Source organism: Drosophila suzukii, chromosome 2L (genome assembly GCF_043229965.1).
Source record: "Drosophila suzukii chromosome 2L, CBGP_Dsuzu_IsoJpt1.0, whole genome shotgun sequence".
In the NCBI taxonomy this organism is placed as follows: domain Eukaryota; kingdom Metazoa; phylum Arthropoda; class Insecta; order Diptera; family Drosophilidae; genus Drosophila; species Drosophila suzukii.
The window spans coordinates 9,721,162-9,739,652 of record NC_092080.1 but is presented as its reverse complement, the minus strand read 5'-3'; the positions used below and the strand labels follow the sequence as shown (position 1 = coordinate 9,739,652).

Below are 18,491 nucleotides of genomic sequence, written 5' to 3'. Positions count from 1 at the left end.
CCTTAACTCAATAAAAATTGCTAATTGCTCTGCCATTTGGTTTCTCGATTAAAGTAAACATTTAGTAACAGACTAAGCCGCACTCTAAATGAAGCGTTATGAATTCAATTTACAAGCTGAGCTTTTAAATTGGCCAACTTGCAGGGTTTAAAGCTCGGCTTACAAAGTTGTCTTTGCAAAAGCTACTTAATAATTTTGATCAGTTTTCGGTATAAATAGGAAGCTGTTTTAGAATTTTCAGCGCATTTCAAGTTTTTCTTCTGTTCCGTTTGTGTGTGTTTTTAAGTGGAAGGTAAAAATAGTTTAGCAATTTATTTTATTTAAGATCCTAAATGATTACCGAAGTAGTGTTGTTCTTGTGCAAATAATCTCAGGCTAATGAAGTTTTAAAAATCCTTTAAAGGGAATACATACATAGTTCTAATCATTCTTAGGAGTTATATATTTTAATTTTCAAAGTGAATTACTTTTAAAAACAAAATCTATACAGTAACATGGTACTTTTTAAAATTACTTACTTTATTAAAACACTCCCATTTGGGGACAGACATTAATAGTTTCAGAATTTTCAAGCTTCAGCAATTCCATCCCACCAACTTGCTAATAATAATGTTTTCCGAACCATTATAGAAGTTGGCTAATTGAGGCCTCTGCGTAATGACTGGCACAAAAAAATAAAAATTAAACAACTATGTATTGAGATTTTATCTAAACAAATCTGGCAACCGGTTGGACAAAGGCCCATAAATACACAGAAAAAAGCAAAGAAAAATAAATATATATATAAAGAAGCGAGACTTGGCGTAGACACCAGTACATATGTCCAAAGCTGAACTTTAGCATATTGCAAGACAAATCGAGGCTTGGCTTACGGCCCGGTCTTGACAAGGTCTTTTGGCATCCATGGCGACAAAAGTGGAGGAGGCCGATATTCAATCAGATCGGTACTCCACAAGACCCCCATCCACCTTGAACCTGAAGTTGCTTTGAGGAAGTACTCAGCTCCTCTTAGTTGTTCACGTTTTTCAAATTGTCACATTCATTTCTATTCGTGAGTTATCGAATGGTAATGACAATATATAAAAAAAACAATTATAAAGTTACTCTTCTATGGAAATGTACTGCAAACTGGTTTGGGCTTTATAGAGTTTTCGTTTACGTCTGAAAAACCAGTTTGATGATTTTTAAAAAATCGGTTTTAATCAACATGCATCTTGGCCAATTTTAATATTGAATAAAGCTCTTTGTTTGTGGTTTCTTATTTCTGCGAATCTGAAGATTTATGAGCCGAGCGTGATTGAAATGTTAAGTTAATTTCAACTCATTTAGGCACTTAAAATGTTTTGTTGAAGTTTACGAGTCTTCTATTTGGGGTTCCTAGCGTAGCTGGTTTCCATAGCAAATTACAACCTTATCTTAAATCTTGTTGATAAATTGACAGTCAACAGTCAAGGCCGAATGCATACCCATTATGGCAGCAGAAACTGAACAAACTGCATAATAAACGTTGCAGTTTGTCAACCTGCATAATTGGAGCTAGTTTTCAATATATTTGTAACTGCCTACGTATAGGTATGTAAACTTGTCAAAGGAAAACTTCCAGCTGGCCAAGGCCAGCGAAAAAGTCTCACTTGAGTGGAAATGTTAATTAATTAATTTATGAAAAACTAGCAAACCAATTAAATAGCATGCACAGAAAACGCAAAAAAGGTTATTGGAAAGATTTAAACAATAACCGGCAGCATTGTATAATTGGTTAGGAATTGGATTTAACTTTGTTGCATTTTTGCATGAGACTTGTTAAACAATAATAATATTGAAAAGACGATTTAAATGTTTGACCACAACTTCAAACATATTTGTTAATAAAGAGCTTACTAACCAGTGCGAACAAGGATTTTTAAGCAATGCTATACTTTTGCTATTTTAGAAACTTAAGTAGTTTCAGGTATAATAGTTCAAGATTTTTTTTAAACAGGTTTAGTTATAAAAGTGCTTTTATAAATATGAGACTGTTTTATTTTTTAATATTTAAATGAGAACATTTATTCATTTTTGATAAGTCAAAGAAAGTATTTCATATTCCTTTATTTTTATTTTAAAATTAAAAGCAAATGTAGTTTTAAAAATACTATTAACTATGACATTTTTAAAATCGAATGATGGATATAAATATAATCTGCATATAGCCCTACTATAGACTGTTAAGTAATGTTTTATATTTTTTCTTACTTTTCTTCCACCAGATATGTTCCGCCTGCTTGTAGTTGCGGCCTGCCTGGCCATCAGTGTTTACGCTTACTCCGAGGGTGCTCCAAAGGCTGCCTGCCGGGACCTGACCCCACAACACGGCGCCAAGTTGCAGACGGACAAGCCCCCGTACAGCATCACCGGTCCGCCCCATGTGCGCGGGGACGAGAAGCTCACCCTGACCCTGGGCGGCGAGGAGTTCTTGGGCTTCATGATCCAGGCTCGTGATGGTCAGAACCGCGTCGTCGGCCACTTCCAGGTGGTGGACCCCAAGCACTCTCAGACCTTGGAGTGCTCCGCCAAGGACGACACCCTCACCCACCTGAAGGCCACCAAGGGCAGCCCGCTGACCAGCATCTCCTTCGATTGGATCCCTCCAGCTGGCTACAAGGGCAATGTGAAGTTCATGGCCACCGTGGTCCAGACCGGATTCGTTTACTGGGTTGGTCGCGTCACCAAGGACGTCGATGTGGAGTAGGCGGATTTGTTTCCAGTGCTTGTGATAGAACATTTCTATAAGAAATATTCATGATTCGTCTAAAATCCTACAAGTCTATGTTTACCGTTAATGTTCCGATTAGTTTTGGAACGTAGTATTCTTGAAAATAAAGTGGACAAAATTTCGTTGATGAAAAAAGTGTAGTTTGATGGGTTTCCTTTATGTATAACTTGGTTCAGATAAAAGGTATCAGATTATATAGTTTGTAGCTATGTACGTTCCTGAAATTAAACAAAAAAAATGTCATACACGGTAAAAAAGATAGTCCGTAATCTGATATTCTGAGCTACAGTCGAACTTCCATAACCCAAGCCACCATTTGCCACCAAAAAATTCGAGTTCTGGAAACTTCGATTAGTATAATACCTACATTTTATGAGTATTTATACTTTCTACTGCCAATAAACCTAGTTCGACTTATAAATATGGTTTGAGTTAGTTTTTTCTGATACAACGGAAATATTTTTAAAATCGGTAACGATAGGCACTTGAGTGTTGTACAGCTTGGCAATCTGTTGGCTACTTGGTCAGCTGTTTATCGACGCAGAGCAACAGCTGTTCCCGCCGCTTGTTCTATAAGTTATGTTATGTTATTAAATTCATTTGGACTATTTAAATAACTAGAGATGCTGCGGAACTTACTGCGCAGCTTTGAGAAGGGGCTCAAGTTGCATGCAAGCACAAACACAGCTCCATGGCACTGCAGCAGGCGCCTACTCTTCTCCCAGTACGAGAACCAAGCAAGTCCGAGTAAATCCCTGCTGAACAGTGCCACACTTGGTGGCAACGAGGCGGACAACGACTATGTGCCTTATCGCCAGGATCTCGAGACGGGCACCAAGGCTCGGGTGCTCATCGAAACGTTGCGGGAACGCTTTCGCTTCACGGACGACGAGCTGCAGAGGATCATGAGCGACGAGCTGGTGCACCGCACCTATCGCAGTAGATCACTGGCCCTCACCCTGGACACATTGCAGCTGGAGGGAGTGAGCAGGCGCAGCTTCGTGGAGTACCCTTGGCTGCTGTCTCTGGACGACAGTGAGTTCATTTATATATTTTAATTCTAATTAAATTACTAACGTCTACCACCAATTCAGAGCGCCTGCAACTGAAGCTACAGTTAATCAAGTCAATGGACATAAAGGACATCAATCACTTTGTGCCCTTCCTGCGCCTCACTGTGCCACGCCTACGCAAACTGGTGACCGCCCTCAACTCTGAGAGGAGCACGATGCCACAGCTGAATCGCGTCTATTACATTAGCGAAAAGCTGCAGGTCAGTCCCGATCTCGTGACCAAGTACCTGTGTAAGCGGCTATTCATCCTGGAGATGCCCTACGAGATGTTTGAGAAGAACCTGCAGCACATGATCGACTACAATGTGTCGCCCATCAACGTTCTCAAGGATCTGTGGGCCTTTCGCTATACGCCAAAGTCGGTTCAGCTGCGTTTGGAGCGTGCTAAGCGAGCCAAGAAGGATAAGATCATGCCATGGATGGTGCGCTGTCCGGAGCCCATACTGCAACGTTCCCTGAAGCTTTCCCTCGATGAGCTAAAGGTTCTGGGAGAGTTCTCCTCCGTGGTGGAATACCTGGCTCATCGTTTGGGCTTTAGTGCCAGTGAGGCCAAAGTAATAATGGACAAGCATCCACAGGTGCACACTGTGCGGGTGACAAAGGTTAGTTACAATATCTTTATACAAAGAATAAGCAATTATATAACTTTATTATTCAGATCAAGGAGGTGCTAGACTACTTACTCGATGAGGCCAAGTTTACAAGATTTGAGATCGCCCAAGTGCCTCGAATTCTGTGCCATAGCCTGAAAACTACCAAGGAACGTATGGAGGAGTTGAAATCCCACGGCTGTAGACCCTCCTCCCTCGTAATCCTTTGTCGCAGCCGCAGGGAGTACGACAAGTTTTTGCAGCACTGGATCAGCCAGAAAAGAGATCCGCAAACTGCTGCAGAATGATAATAGAGGTTGACAGATTTGAATTTCTGTAAATTAAAGGTTCCTTTTTTTTAGTTAAAAACGAAATATTTTCGATTAAATTCCGACTCTTTGGTCACATTTATTGCAGACAGCAACGTTTACACATTGAAATACTTTCTTAAGACATATATAATTAATTAAAACAGTTATAATTGATTTAAATATTTTGCTTAGCTAACATTTAAATACGAATTGTGCTCCATTTGAATACCATTGCGTAGTTGTACTTCAACAGAGAGTAGCAGTTTGATTTGTGACTGGCTTTATAGCTAGAGAAGACATGGAGTAAGCGCCAACAGATTCCAGCTTAAAAGTACACATAAAGCTATAAAATTGAATACCATCTCAGACATCGTCTTCATCATCACCCACTTGCCCTGCCCGTTCATTAAGCTCGTTACATTTTCAACCTCGACAGAAGAATCAAACTAAAAGATACGAATATTTTTTGTGCTGGCTTAGTAATATCTTTGGTTGTGTAGACTTTGGATTAGATTGTACTCTCGATTTAGTCACGTTGGGCGCGCCGTCTTTCCAATGCAACCTGCATAGACCAAATACTTAAGGGTCGCATATAGCCGATGGAACGATAGCGCTTTTCCCCGTACAACGCCTCCGGGGTCTCGAAGTTCATTCCGATGCGCTGCGAAATCGTCTTGTACATGCCGCCGGCTGTCTGGAAGGCCTCCTCGTACATACCCTCCTGAATCATGGTGGCCGCCAGGGCGTAAACCACACCTGGCCACACCTCCTCCGCCTGGATGTTGCTGTTGTCCACGTGTCCCGGTTTGGTGGGTTCGCTTGCGTTGGCTATGAAGCCATTGACCGCCCCGATATTGCCCTCATGAAAACCCATCACATTGTTATCATAGATCCTTTTGAGGGCAGTGCGCACATTCTCCTTCGGATAGATCTCGTAGTCGAAGCCGCAAGACTTCAGATACCAATGACCGCAAAGCTGATCGGCCATAATCGTATCCCGGTGGCTGTGTGAGAGATCAAAGCGATAGTAGCTGCCATTCCAGAGCTTCTCCTCCAGCGATTTCTTGCCCTTCTCCAGAATATCCTGATAGCGCAGGCAATCGTTCGGCTGGTCCAGGATGGTGGCCATAGCCGACATGGACTGCAGAGCAGCCAACCACAGTCCGGAGCAGTAAGCACTTGGCCCGTCCATCACCCACGAGTCGTAGGTCTGGTCAGGCATCTTTGTGTTCTCGATCAGACCATCGTTGTCCTTGTCGTACTCAATGGTTCGCTCCATGATGGCCTTGCAGGGTCCATACATGGCCTTTAAGTAGCCAATGGCGTCCATTAGGTAAACCTTTCCATTGGTTTCGTTGATGTACATCGATGCAGATTTACGGTTTTCTAAAAGAGAATTTATTTTAGTTAATTTAAATGTTTAATCCTAGTAGCCCTAAAAATAACTTACGTTGTTTTTCTTCTGAAGAATTTTTGCGCTTGTTATCCTGGCTGTACAACTCATACAAGCTCTCCTTGTCGATGAACTCGATGGAACTGAACTTGCTGGCATTGTCGGATTGGGCCTGGGCCAGTTCATTGAGGACATAGTAGTCACGGTAGACTTGCAGGACAAACTTGGTATTGAGATCTTTCCAATCATTAACATCATGGATGTTATAGCAGTTGATAAGGGTGAAGGGCTCTTGAAAGGAAATCAATTGATAGTTTGATACTCTTAAGACATTAAAATTCTTTCAGCTAACCTTCATCGGGATCTCCCAGATCGTGGGGCACGCAATTCTTGACCTTGCGGGGCATCACCTTGCCATCGTAAAGCATTTTACGGGTATCGCTTAGCTCGGCGGCGATGGCGTCCTTGAAGTCGTACTGCAGACTGACCTGAAGATTGGGCCAGAGATGGGCCAGAGCCGGCGATGCATAGAAATGGACATCGTAGGTGTTGTACATGCGGTATTCATGGCCCTCTAGGTAACCAAAACGACCATAGGCGAGTCGGGGATCATCGTAGGCTAACTCCTTGCCTAGCGAAGAGTCGCACTTCAACCAGATGGTACCGCCATCCGAGATGAAGTAAAGTTGATTGAATATAGCGCACTTGTACCAGTCGGGAAGGGTACTAAATGGTAGTGAATTAATATAAGCTTATTGGAAACTGAACTTAAGGTAAACATACTCATCATTCAGTATGGGTCTCTGCCAGGCATCAATCAATCGCTCCCAGGTGGCGTACTGCTTCAGGGCATACTCGCAGATCTTGGGACCTGAATCGCCGCTGTCATCGAAGTACTTGGTGTAGTAGCGCGTGTGGGTCTGCATCTTCCTGGGGAACTGAATCTTCGGCATGTCCCAGGCCAGCACAAACTCCAGCTCATGCGAGGCCATCGGCTTCAGGGCCACCTGGGCACAGACAGCCACGCCAATATCTTTGGCTTTAGGAGTGGAAATTCATAGAGTATGGTTAATGTGATACACCCGAAGAAGATCCTTAAACTTAATTTTAAACTAAGAAGATCCTTAAACTTAATTTTAAACTAATTTTATTGTTTATAGTGTTAATGAATAAGGGCACACCAACAAAAAAACAACTTCCTCTTTAAAAATATTGATAATTCTTAAAAATAATGATCATAAATAAGAACATGATATAACTGTTTTTGGAAAAGTGCAAGTTATTTTAAACATTATTATTTTATTATCTTGATCTGTTATGTTAAAATTTTAAAAATAAAGTATTTAAAAATGTTGATTACTTTTAATTGATCCTCATCACCAAACAACTTCTAATTGATCAGTTACGGTTAAGAATTTCAATGAATTCGCGTGAACTTTGATCCGTTTTTAATAGATTAAGCAAACGTTTAAATGAGATCATAATATCACTGATTTTGGAAAAACAAGTTATTTTAAGCGTGATTATTTTATAATCTTGATCAATTTTAGGTAGACGGTTTTTTTTGGATAAGTAACACTTAACGATTTTGAATAGATCAGTTACGCCTGAAAATTTTAATGAGTTCCGGTGATCTTTGATAAGTATTCCATAAATTAAAGCAATTCTTTAAAAAGTACTGATAATTTTGAAAATGTTGATTATAAATAAGAACATGATCTCACAAAATGATCGGAAAAACTATCTTAATTAATTTATAATAATGTTCATTATTATGGCTAACATTTTTTTTGATTGAGTAATTTAAAAAATGTAATTTAACGATTACTAATAGATCCATTCTGGCTAAGAATATGTATGAATTTGGATGAACTTTGATCAGTTTTTTATAAATTAGAGTAAGTCTTTAAAAAAGTACCTCGTTTACGGTAAAGCTATGAATACATTTTGAACCTATAGATTTCCATGTTACAATTATACCATTATAAAATACCCTTGACTCACTTTTCAGGGACTCCGAGGTGGGCTGCTCGCTGAGCTGACCGTGCTCCTTGAGCTGCCCCCACAGCTGCTCCCCGTTGCCGGCGGGATCGAACTGGGGACAGCGCGTGATGCTGATCTCGGGGAGGATCCGGCATGCCAGGTTGTAGCTGCAGGGCATATCGGCGATCTTCTGCCTGATGGACACGCCCTTGGCGTTGCCCTCGCTGATTAGCTGCGACTCGGCACCGCCCTCGGCATCCTGTTTCTTGTTCCCTGTGCCGTTCTTGAAACTAAACGTGATGGACACCTTGCGCTCCTGGTCGCACACGTTCTCAACGCTCCAGACGAAGACGGCGCAGGGGAGGCTGGAGTCCCGATACTCGTGCGGGATAACCGGTGACACCTGGCGACAGGTCAAACGCACTCCATAGTGGGACAGATCGTACTCCGTCCAGGAGCGGGGATAGAGTCCCGTGTAGCTGCAGCGGGAGTCCTCGATGTTCGAGTGCCAGGCACTCAGCGGCTGCTTGGCGCGACTGCTGCAATTGGGCAGTTGACATTTAGTTCTTTCCCCATCAGGATCGCCATCCGCATCCGGATCGCTGCTCTTGTCCCTGGTGCTGGATGGATGTGGTAGGTGTATGTGATGGCGCGGGAAGTGGCAAAGCAACAAAGCAAAACCAAATCGGAACCAAAGTGCATAAGAAAGCCAAGGTAAAACGTCCACCATACCATACCATTCCAAATCAAACCGTTGTCGTCGCGCCAGATAACCCAAAATAACCCCGAATCGGTTGGTTTGTATGTTTAACATATCCATGTGGTGATTGTTGGCGGTGAGTTTTTTGGTCGATAAGAGTTGCGTGTTTAATAATTCGATTTATGTGTGTATCAAGAATTAGAGAAAAATATTTAATGTTGAAGTTGTAATCTCTATTCGAAACACGTTTTGTTTCTTACAGGTTTTTTTTAGGAACATATAAACCGACACCTATTTTTAAGGTGAGTGGAGGGGTTAGCACTTGAAGAGATGTAGGGTCATAGAAAGCTCACACATTTCGTTCAGAGGGTTAAGGTGGAGACATATTTACATGTTACTAGTGGGAATCGTAGAAAAGATCAGTAGAGAAGTAGTATTCGTTTGGAAGTAAGCAATAGGGAGTGTTGAAGAGTAAGAATTAAATTACAATAAATGGGATAGGTGACTCATGGCTTTTACAATACATCAGTCACATTTTGCATATTAAATACAAAACTAAAATAATACTTTAGAAATATTTTTTGTCTTTGGCAATGTTTTAGGGAGTGTATCCTAGAATATATTTAGCATAGCAATACTTTTTTGTCAAAAGATTGGTAATCTACAATCTTGATTAGTAGAAAACAACAACTATGAGCTATATGAAGTGTTTTGAGAACTCCTTTGTTTTTTTCTTCTTTTGTTTCGGTATAAGATTTTTTGGTAGAGCCAAAGAACAAAGAACAAAGCCATTGTCTAGTGTCAAAATGTTTATATTAACAGGCATTATAGGTTAAGTTGAATGACTAGAATGAACTTCATATTATTATAATGAACTAAAAAATATTAATTAAAACAAAATAGCCCGACATTTTACTAGGTAAGTTATAATATAAAACTTCCCTTCCAAATGCCCCTACAATTTTGGCACGCTATGAACAGAAAGTTCGTTGACCCACCTGCCAATATATCAAAATTCTAGGCTAGCCTACATAAAACTTATCTATGTATGTTTAGTGAGAAAAACAGAAATAACCCATCAAAACAGATAACTAGAAAAAATAATAGCAGCTAACAGTCGTCAAAGACTCTCAATGGTAATATATTATAGAGCAGTGAGGGAGTTATAGAATAGAAATGAAATTCAAATCATGCAATCAACACGAATCACGCATAGCAAATAGAGGGTACGAGAGTAAAATAAATGTGCATAAAATTGGAAAAGTGAAACCCTCTTTGCAACGATAGGGAAGGTATAGAATGAGAGATAGATCGATTCGGAAAACGTATGCTCACCTGCATTTGGAGAGCAGGCTCTGAAAGATGGTGCATCCCTTGGGATCCTTGATCGTCACAATGAACTGGTTGGCCTGAACCACATTGTACTCGTAGATGCCGGGACGCATTTGGAAACGGCAGAACTCACCGGCATAGCCTCTACCAATGGTGCCACCTCCGATTCCGCCGATGGGTACTCCGTAGATCTGCTTACCATTCTCCATATAATAGTAGTCCATGTACACCCGGCGACCTTCACGCGACACTTTCCAGTAGTATGCCGCATATCTAGGGCAAGAAGAGAGAGTAGACAAAGTTAGATTTTTGTAGCTAATGTTCTTGCCATTCCCATTCTCACTTCCAATCCCAATCCAATTGCGTGCCCTGACCCCGATGATGTCATAATTGTGAGTGCTTTCCCCCCCCAACAACCCCAAGTTTTCAGCAGAGGCACACAGGCCATTTGTGGCAGTGACAGCTTAACGTTCCGTTTTTTGCCCTCCCCTGGGGCTGCTTTAGGCCCTCTTTGAAGGTCAGTGGGTGTCTCGGGCTTGCCAAAGTCAAGTGCATGGCCAGAATGCTGTCAGCCATACGGAAATGTTGCGAAAGCCAATGGGACAGACACTTTAATGAGCCGTGTAAAGTCAGAGAAATCGTATACGGATTTACAAATGGCAATCGATTCGGGTTTTTACCATCGAACTTTGTTTAAGTATAATACATTCGTTTCAAAAATAATTTTAAAAATTTTCAATGGCAAATTAGAGGTTTCTTATTGGATGTTAAGGTTAAACAATAAAATTCGTTGTGCTACGTAAGAGCGCACCTTTAGCAAACTTTGTTCAGAGCTCACAACAAATAGACGCGCCTTTTTTCTTGTTGGAAAATGTATGTAAGTGCGTCATTAAAGATTTTATATTATATTTTTCGTTTTAAAGCCTACAAATATATATTTATATCTATGTAAATACTTCATACTTGTTAAATGAACTTTTTTTTTTTTATTTTGTCTCAAAATGTAATTTAAACAAAATTGTCAGCAGGATTTGTATTCAACAACCCTTATAATTACCACAGAAGAAAAGACGAGCAGGTGGCTTGGGGGACTCAATTGACTCTCAAAGGAATTTTCGTTTGACGTCAGCCAACAAGATAAGCTACGCACAGATGGGCTCCAGTTTCAATTATCCAATTATTTTCAATTAAAGAATTACATTTTCATCTTGCAGATTATAAGGCTTTTATTTCACTTACATCGTTTTATGGGGTCAGGAAAATCACTCGACAACAATGAAAGGGCTAATTGAAAAGCTAGAAAATCTCCCGCTGGCCAATTGCAAATCAAGAAAAATTGCTGTGATTCAAGGCCCTGAGTAAAATCTTGGGTATCCAGGCAGCCTGTTGACTTTTTAATTAAGCTTAATTAAAGTGCAGGGGTTTTTTTTTCTGAGAAGTGCCGCTGTGAAGTGCAAACGCTGTGGGTGGCAATTTTCCGAGTGGTTGGGGTTTTGAAGAGCTCTGTGGGGGAAATCTTAGCTAGAGCTATGGTAATTTAATGTATGTTTTTGAAATCCTCCTTGGGTAAATGTACGATGTTCCCATATCTATGGATATACAAAAAGCGTGAACAATTGCGATCCAGTCTATCTTAAAGATTAATCCAAAAATGCCATAAATTTACTGGCGCTTAGAGCCACAGTTACCAAAGTTATCTCGATATAAACAGAAAATTTAACCAATACAAAATGGTACAAATCGTACAGAAAACTGATTTGATAATTCATGGGGGAGGAGGACGAGGAGGATTCTTCTCAGCATCGCCGGCGCCGGCGATTTCGCTGCCCGAAAGAATCTTCCGTTTCGGGGTAATGGTTCTCATGGCCGCAAAGGAGACTCCCTGAAAATCCTCCTCAAATAGGGTGGAGCATAGCAGTTGGGTCACAAATTCGGCACGTAGCATCAGGAAGTTTTCATGCAGACGCTTGGAGGTCCTGGGCGTTAGGAAGCGATAGCATAGATAGCGTTTGCGCTCCTGCTCCCTCTGCTTGACCACCTTGGCCGGCTCCTCCTTCAGGCAGCGCATGAGGGTCTCGTAGTCCGCCATATCGTTCTCCTCCGGCGGCAGATCAGTGAAGTCCACGTTGCGTTGGTTGGCCAAGGCCCGGACATTGGCTCCCAGTCGATGGAGTGCTGCGGTATTGCCCGGAAAGGTGGGCAACCTGGCCGAACGACGCCGCTCGTCACGCGGAAAGAATTCTGGGGGCATGAAAAGGGATCGGGAATTGTTTGGGCCCTGTGCCAAAGCAGCAGTGGGTCCATAAACGCTTATAATCCGGCTATTGCTGCCACTGCTGGTTACTGGTGGAGCTGGGTTCGAGGGCCTGGAGCGGCTGCCTCGAGCGGGGGCCTGCTCCGGCGACATTTGCAGGCTACTGCCGCGATAGAAGCGCATTATCTCGTTCAGCGAAGGATGTGCAGCAACGGGTGCAGCTGCAAATGCAGTTGGAGCTGCTGCTGCTGCAACGTTTAGGCTTGGGGCAGCGCCCTGCTGCTGGGGATCCGGGGATTCGGCCTCCGAAAGGGCAAAGGCCACCGCCACATTGCGTTCTATCCAATTCAGGCGAGGATTGGTCGCAATGGCGATCATATCTTCTTCGAAATCCGTTGGGATCTCAGGGGTAGAACTGTTTGCCGAAGCTGGCGCAGGTGGGAACCTTGAAGGCGCCAGGACACGACCACCATTCCGGCGTGTCATGCGCAAGATCCGTTCCCTGGCCATCGACTCACGGCTCTTGGATGCCGGAGCAACTACCTCCTTGCCGCTTGGCTTCTGGTAGCTGCCATCCCGATTGAGGGGCACCAGGTAGAGATCCAGAGAGCCCACCGTGCGTCGCATCTGATCGTTGCGCGATGTGGCAGCGGCGACCATCGAGGCCAATTGCTCGTCCTCCAGGAAGAGGCGCGCCGCCTGCTGCTGCTCGAAGAGGGTGACCATGGTGGACACCAGCAGCGTATTGGCATTCGGATGCATGGACGAAACGTGCTCCAGGAAGGTGGACTCGTTCAGGCCCCATCTCTTGCAGTACGGACAGCGGTAGCTCTGCGGCGGATCGCTGCTAATGTACTCGCCACCAAAGTAAAGTTCCACATCCGCCGGCGTGTAGATGCACATCACCGGATGGTCGAACGGATGTTCGCCGGTGGTGAAGTCATTGTTGTAGCAATCCTCACAAATGTCAAACTGGCGGCAGGTCAGGCAGCGATAGCATCTGCCCGGGAAGGACTCCTTGGCGCATCCCTTGCACACGATGCCCTCGTGACGGTTCATCGTGATTCACCAGCGTCTAATTGGCCAGGATCGGATCACCAGTTGCCAGTTGCCAGTTCCCCAGCGTCGAGCTCGATTGTCTTCAAATCAACAAATCCACGCAACGTTCGCTCAATAAAATACTTGAAAACTGAGAAGGGTAACGAGCAGGGCTGGCTAGACTTACTTTCGGGAGCCCACTTGATGGAAAAGTAAGACCAGTTTCTCGAAAGGTGTTATGACACTGGCTTGATTCTCACCTAACTTACTAGATTTATTTTTTAAAGTCATGGCGACCTGGATAAAAAAGTTTTTATTTATTTATATATTAAAAATAAGTCCAGTATGTTAGGCAAAAATCAAGGAAGTGTTGTAATCTTTAAGGATTTATATTTTAAAAAGACTTAATGCAGCTTACGCTGATTCAAGAGATGGTAATAGGGATCTGTTAAGTTCTTAAGTTTGTTTAGGGATGGTTTTATAAGGACACAAATATGTTACAACTATGTTAAGAACATATAAATATCAAAAAATACATATTAAATTTATTTCCCTTTGATTTCCCATATATTATATTTAATTCCAAAGTGTAATGCTTAAATAGGGTTCTTAAATAGGGTTCAGTGCTAACCAGGGGCACCTTTTCTAACATGGAAATAGTTTTTTAATTGAACTGAAACTCAGACGCCCAATTAAGGTTTCAACCAAACTCCCTCCAAAAAAGTCCATGCTTTATATATTTTCTTCTTTTTTTTCGGGTTGTGCAACAAACTTGCCTGTTCCACACAATTTGCAAAATTGTTGGAGAAAAGTTTTTTCCGGGTCAGCGTGGGTCAAGAGAATCTGCTGGAGAAGGAAAACTGGGGAGGAGTGGAAGGTATCAAATTGCTTGTGGCAAACAACTAATGAAGTTAGTTGATGTAGTCCATACACCTGGATAAATTGCTGCCTGAAATTAATACACAACTTTGTTGTTGTCTTGGGAATTAGTTAAGTTAGTTTGACCTAAGCTGACATATTGCTCGAGTTTAATTTGTTTGCCAACTTTCGCAAAGAGGTTAGATATAATATCATAAAAAGACACTTTTGCGTCCTAGAGGTAAGGGACATATTATGGACAATAAATTATATTTGGTTGGTTTGAATACGTCATACAATCCATAATAAGAATTGATTTTTCCCTTAATTTTAGGACTCTGCAATACCCAATTTATCTTTGGAACTTAATAGAATCACTCTATCTTTAGTTGGTTTAAAAACGTCATTAAATCCACAATAATAATGACTTTTTCCCTTAATCTTAGGAATCAACAATACCAAATGTATCTTTGAAACTTAATGGAAACACTCTATTAATACCAAAAATCTCCTGTGCATGCATTTCCAATCTAAAAACACAGACCGAACAAAAAGACAACGCAAAACTCTGGAAGATGCAGCAAAAATAAACCAAATGTGACAAGTTGAAAGGCAGACGGAAAAGGGAAAATGCTTCAAAACAAAATGTTTTCCCCAAGGGGAATTCGTTTTTATAACGACTCGTATAAGATTTCCATTCCGCCACAAAATTTTCAGTTCTGACATGAGAAAACAATAACGAAAAGTGCTCCGTCTGGATGGGCATATGATTTGAGTGCGCGAAGAGAGAAAAATAAAAGGAAAACGAGCTGTGTTATTATCCATTTACGAGTGCACATGACTCGAAGGAGTCCAGGGCCATTCACAGATTTTTTCAAATGTTCTATAAGGATATCCTGGAGATGTTCCAACGACATGTAGACCCAAGGAGAATCGTGGAGTACATTGGGCACACGCCTTGGGAGCTTGCCAAAAGCATTTGATGTGTGACAGACAGGCTGGATGGGTGGTTCTGTATGGCAGTTGGATTTACAACATATATGTATGTATGTTTATCTGGCGCCGTATTTTCTCCTAGCTTGGATTGAAATTGTGTGAAAAGTAGTTGGCAATAAGGAAAAAGGAAATTGCCGGAACTGTGTCATCAAAGATACATTGAACTGGAACCCGGAGGTTTTCGTGAAAATAAAATAAGGGGGATCCAAAAATAGCACACATCTTGTTTTATGGAGTAATGCTTAATTTTCAATGAATAATTAAGAGTACATATATTCAACCCAATGCTGATAATAATTAGTCAAATACACTACTTTATTCGATTTGCAAGAGTATAGCCACACTGATAAACACAACATGTTAGGGGGTTGCTTTAAAATGCTTATCAAGCCTTTGTGAGAACTCTCTCAGTCTGGAAAATCGCTTAGTCAACCTTGATGAGGCTTTTCTAATCGCGCCTCGCCGTATATACTATTGTACAATAAAAAATTAAATCAAGCTATAAAAGCTGAAAAAGTTGACACAGCTGAAGTGACAAATACAGAAATAAATATAAACAATAGCTAGTCAGAGGAAATTTAATGTGTAAGTGCGAAATGCAAAGTGTTGAGATAGGTTAGTTTTGACTTTAGCAAAAAATGTATTTCACACAACTAACGAATTTTGATAAGCTTCTATGGAAATGGCCTAAAAAATAGATATTAAACTACCAACAGCATGAGATAACATTTCTAATACTGTGATAAGGTATTGGTAGTAACAGCTAAAATATTTTATCATTCTTTTATGCTAGGTAGACTAAGTGTTATCTTTTCAGGGGTATATACCAATATTTATGTATGAATAAAACCGTGACTCCTTACTCAGTAATTGTTATTTACTCCATAAAAATTAAATAGTAAATAAATATTAAATCGTTATGTAGGGTTTTTTTAAGTAAAAAGAGAATATTCACTTTTTTATCACTTTTAAAATGCATAAATAAGAGTTATCAGTTAACCAGAAAGGAAAAATGTATAATGAACTGATAAGCTGGCATGGACAAAAAGTTAACCTTTTCGCACACGTCATATCAGAATTAGTCATACTTTTTACTTCAGGTTTTGAATTTAGAGAGCTTATTTAATATATGTGTAAATTGAGAAACTAAAGCAATGATTTAATGAGTGACCCACAAGTTCATTGCACCTTGTACATTTTGTAAAATGGGTCATTTGTTGGGTCAGTTAATGCTGTGATTTTGGACAACTACAGCGGGAAAATGCGGGTTTAGCTGAACGTCAGTCAGCGCCAACTATGAAAAGGGAGCTGAAAAGTTAACTATTGTATTTGTGTGTTTGAGTCGTTTCGTTTGTAGCTCTGAAAATGTGGCTAGGACACGCAAACAGGACGCCCAACGTGGCGCCAATGCGGGCAGACAGGAATGGAGCAGGGTGGCGGGACAAAGGAAACATTGTGGCGCCAAGCTATGCGGGATTTTTTTTTGGTGGAGACACAAAAATAGGGAACCGCAAAAAGTAGTTATTATGCTGAAGTCGATCTGTAGGATGTGTATAGTGGGGATAAAAAATGTACAATCTTTTGAGGTGGCTTATTAAGGTCTATTTTTAAAAAATTTAATTATTTTTCAGTGCCTTCATGCGATTAATTCCTTTTTTTAAATGCCCCGTATGTAAATTTTTAAATTTTTATTGATTATTAGTGGAACTATGCGAACAGTGTATGTATGTATATAGAACTCCCTTTGTAAATTTTTGATTAAACATGAATTAATTATCCTTTTAAATTGTCTATGCCCTGATAATCTCACCTTTTTTCTTACTTCCTGTACTAAGTCCTTACGTGTTCGAGTCCTCTGAGACCCGAGTCCTTTGCGCTTACGTTTTTAATGTCATTTAGTTGGCAACGGGGACCACAATGGAATTCAATTTATGAGTGGGGCCTACTCGACTGTGTCCCTGTGTGTGTTGGCAGGACCTGGCGCTATATTTGGCACGCACGAGAGATATAGAATGCGATGGCAAGGGGAGAGGGGACAGGCTCGATGTCACTCCTGTTGAGGTATTATTAGGCCCATATATTGATTTCCCATTATTGTGCCCTAATTAATTATGTATAAGGTGTCTGTCCATACCCCAGCATCAAAAACAATACACTGTAACTTTTGCTGTCAAGGGATATTTACAGGACATTCTCAAAATAGGATTCTATCTATCTAATAATCATTTGAATTTTTTTGTATAAGATATTTATAAACTTTTAAGATTTTGTATACAATTAAAATAGTTTGCATTGTATTTAAGGCTTGATAAATTCCAGTCTAAGATAATAATCTCTTTTGTTAGATATGAAAAGAAAAGTCTATTCAAGACCTCCACTATAAGTTATACGCCCTTAGGTGTTCTATGAGTAACAGGTATACAAACATATTTTTAAAAAATCATTTGGGTAAATCCCTTTTAATTTCTGATGTTCGTGTCACTGCACAGAAATTCCTGGAATAGGGGGACCTCTTGGGGTCGCTAGTCTATATTTGTTTGAATTTAGACCGTTTTTCATATCCAACCTGCAGACGAGGGGCACCATGGGCAGCGTTTGCCTTATGGAGGCCCGGGCATTTTGGATCCTCCGCTCCGGCCACACATGGTCGAACTTCAGCTTGAGTCCGTACTTCGGCACCGCCGTCATCTCGTTGGGCTCCTCCAGCTGGAGCTTCATCTTCTCCTGAAAGACGGCACTGGCAGATTCGGCGATTCCGACCGCGTTCCCATTGGCATTTCCATTGCCCAACGCCTGGGTTTCCGTTGCCAAAGTTTCTGCCATTTCAAGAGTTCGGTTTCGATGATCGCGTGTTCGGTTGGGAACGGAACTATTCTTTATTATCTGGCGACTTTTTAATTCATATTTCGCCTATATCTGATTTATTTCGAGAGCAGCACGAACGCGCGACCGGAGCAGCCGAAAAAACAACAACATCTGAGGAACTCGGTATGACCGAGTGGGGATAGCAACCAAATGCCAAACGAATAAGTGGGGTTAGCTCCATTCGATAACGTGGTGAAAAAGAAACAAGGCGCCAATTTCAAATTTCTGGTAAAAGTTGGTTAAGCAGTGAATTCAAATATTTAGGATGCCCTAAAAACATTCGTTTTTAGGTTTATTATTATTTTATCGTTTTTTTTTTTTAATTTGGTGTACATTTTATTTAAAA

At 41.1% G+C, this 18,491-nt stretch overlaps 4 protein-coding genes across 5 annotated transcripts; 2 read left to right on the top strand and 2 right to left on the bottom strand.

Annotated features, from left to right (window-relative positions):
- The first annotated feature begins 174 nt into the window (after positions 1 to 174).
- l(2)34Fc (lethal (2) 34Fc) lies at positions 175 to 2,892 on the top strand. The gene is made up of 2 exons (XM_017071750.4): positions 175 to 292; positions 2,247 to 2,892. The coding sequence occupies exon 2, from the start codon at positions 2,249 to 2,251 to the stop codon at positions 2,726 to 2,728; it is 480 nt and encodes a 159-aa protein (XP_016927239.3). The 5' UTR covers positions 175 to 292; positions 2,247 to 2,248; the 3' UTR covers positions 2,729 to 2,892.
- Positions 2,893 to 3,300: 408 nt separating this feature from the next.
- On the top strand, positions 3,301 to 4,906 carry mTTF (mitochondrial transcription termination factor). Its single transcript, XM_017089048.4, has 3 exons — positions 3,301 to 3,787; positions 3,847 to 4,427; positions 4,484 to 4,906. Exons 1-3 carry the CDS (start codon positions 3,376 to 3,378, stop codon positions 4,721 to 4,723), a joined length of 1,233 nt encoding a protein of 410 aa, XP_016944537.3. The 5' UTR covers positions 3,301 to 3,375; the 3' UTR covers positions 4,724 to 4,906.
- On the bottom strand, positions 4,792 to 18,254 carry LOC108020663 (non-lysosomal glucosylceramidase). Of its 2 annotated transcripts, none has more exons than XM_017089028.4 (7): positions 17,847 to 18,254; positions 10,138 to 10,407; positions 8,124 to 8,722; positions 6,903 to 7,158; positions 6,472 to 6,845; positions 6,177 to 6,410; positions 4,792 to 6,112 (listed from the first exon to the last, which is right to left on the bottom strand). In XM_017089028.4, exons 1-7 carry the CDS (start codon positions 18,101 to 18,103, stop codon positions 5,253 to 5,255), a joined length of 2,850 nt encoding a protein of 949 aa, XP_016944517.3. In that variant the 5' UTR covers positions 18,104 to 18,254; the 3' UTR covers positions 4,792 to 5,252. The 2 variants fall into 2 exon arrangements, with proteins under 2 accessions (XP_016944517.3, XP_016944525.3); XM_017089036.4 differs by having other exon boundaries at positions 8,124 to 8,641.
- On the bottom strand, positions 11,751 to 13,665 carry LOC136116498 (uncharacterized). Its single transcript, XM_065862941.2, has one exon. The coding sequence runs from the start codon at positions 13,445 to 13,447 to the stop codon at positions 11,900 to 11,902; it is 1,548 nt and encodes a 515-aa protein (XP_065719013.2). The 5' UTR covers positions 13,448 to 13,665; the 3' UTR covers positions 11,751 to 11,899.
- Positions 18,255 to 18,491: the final 237 nt, after the last annotated feature.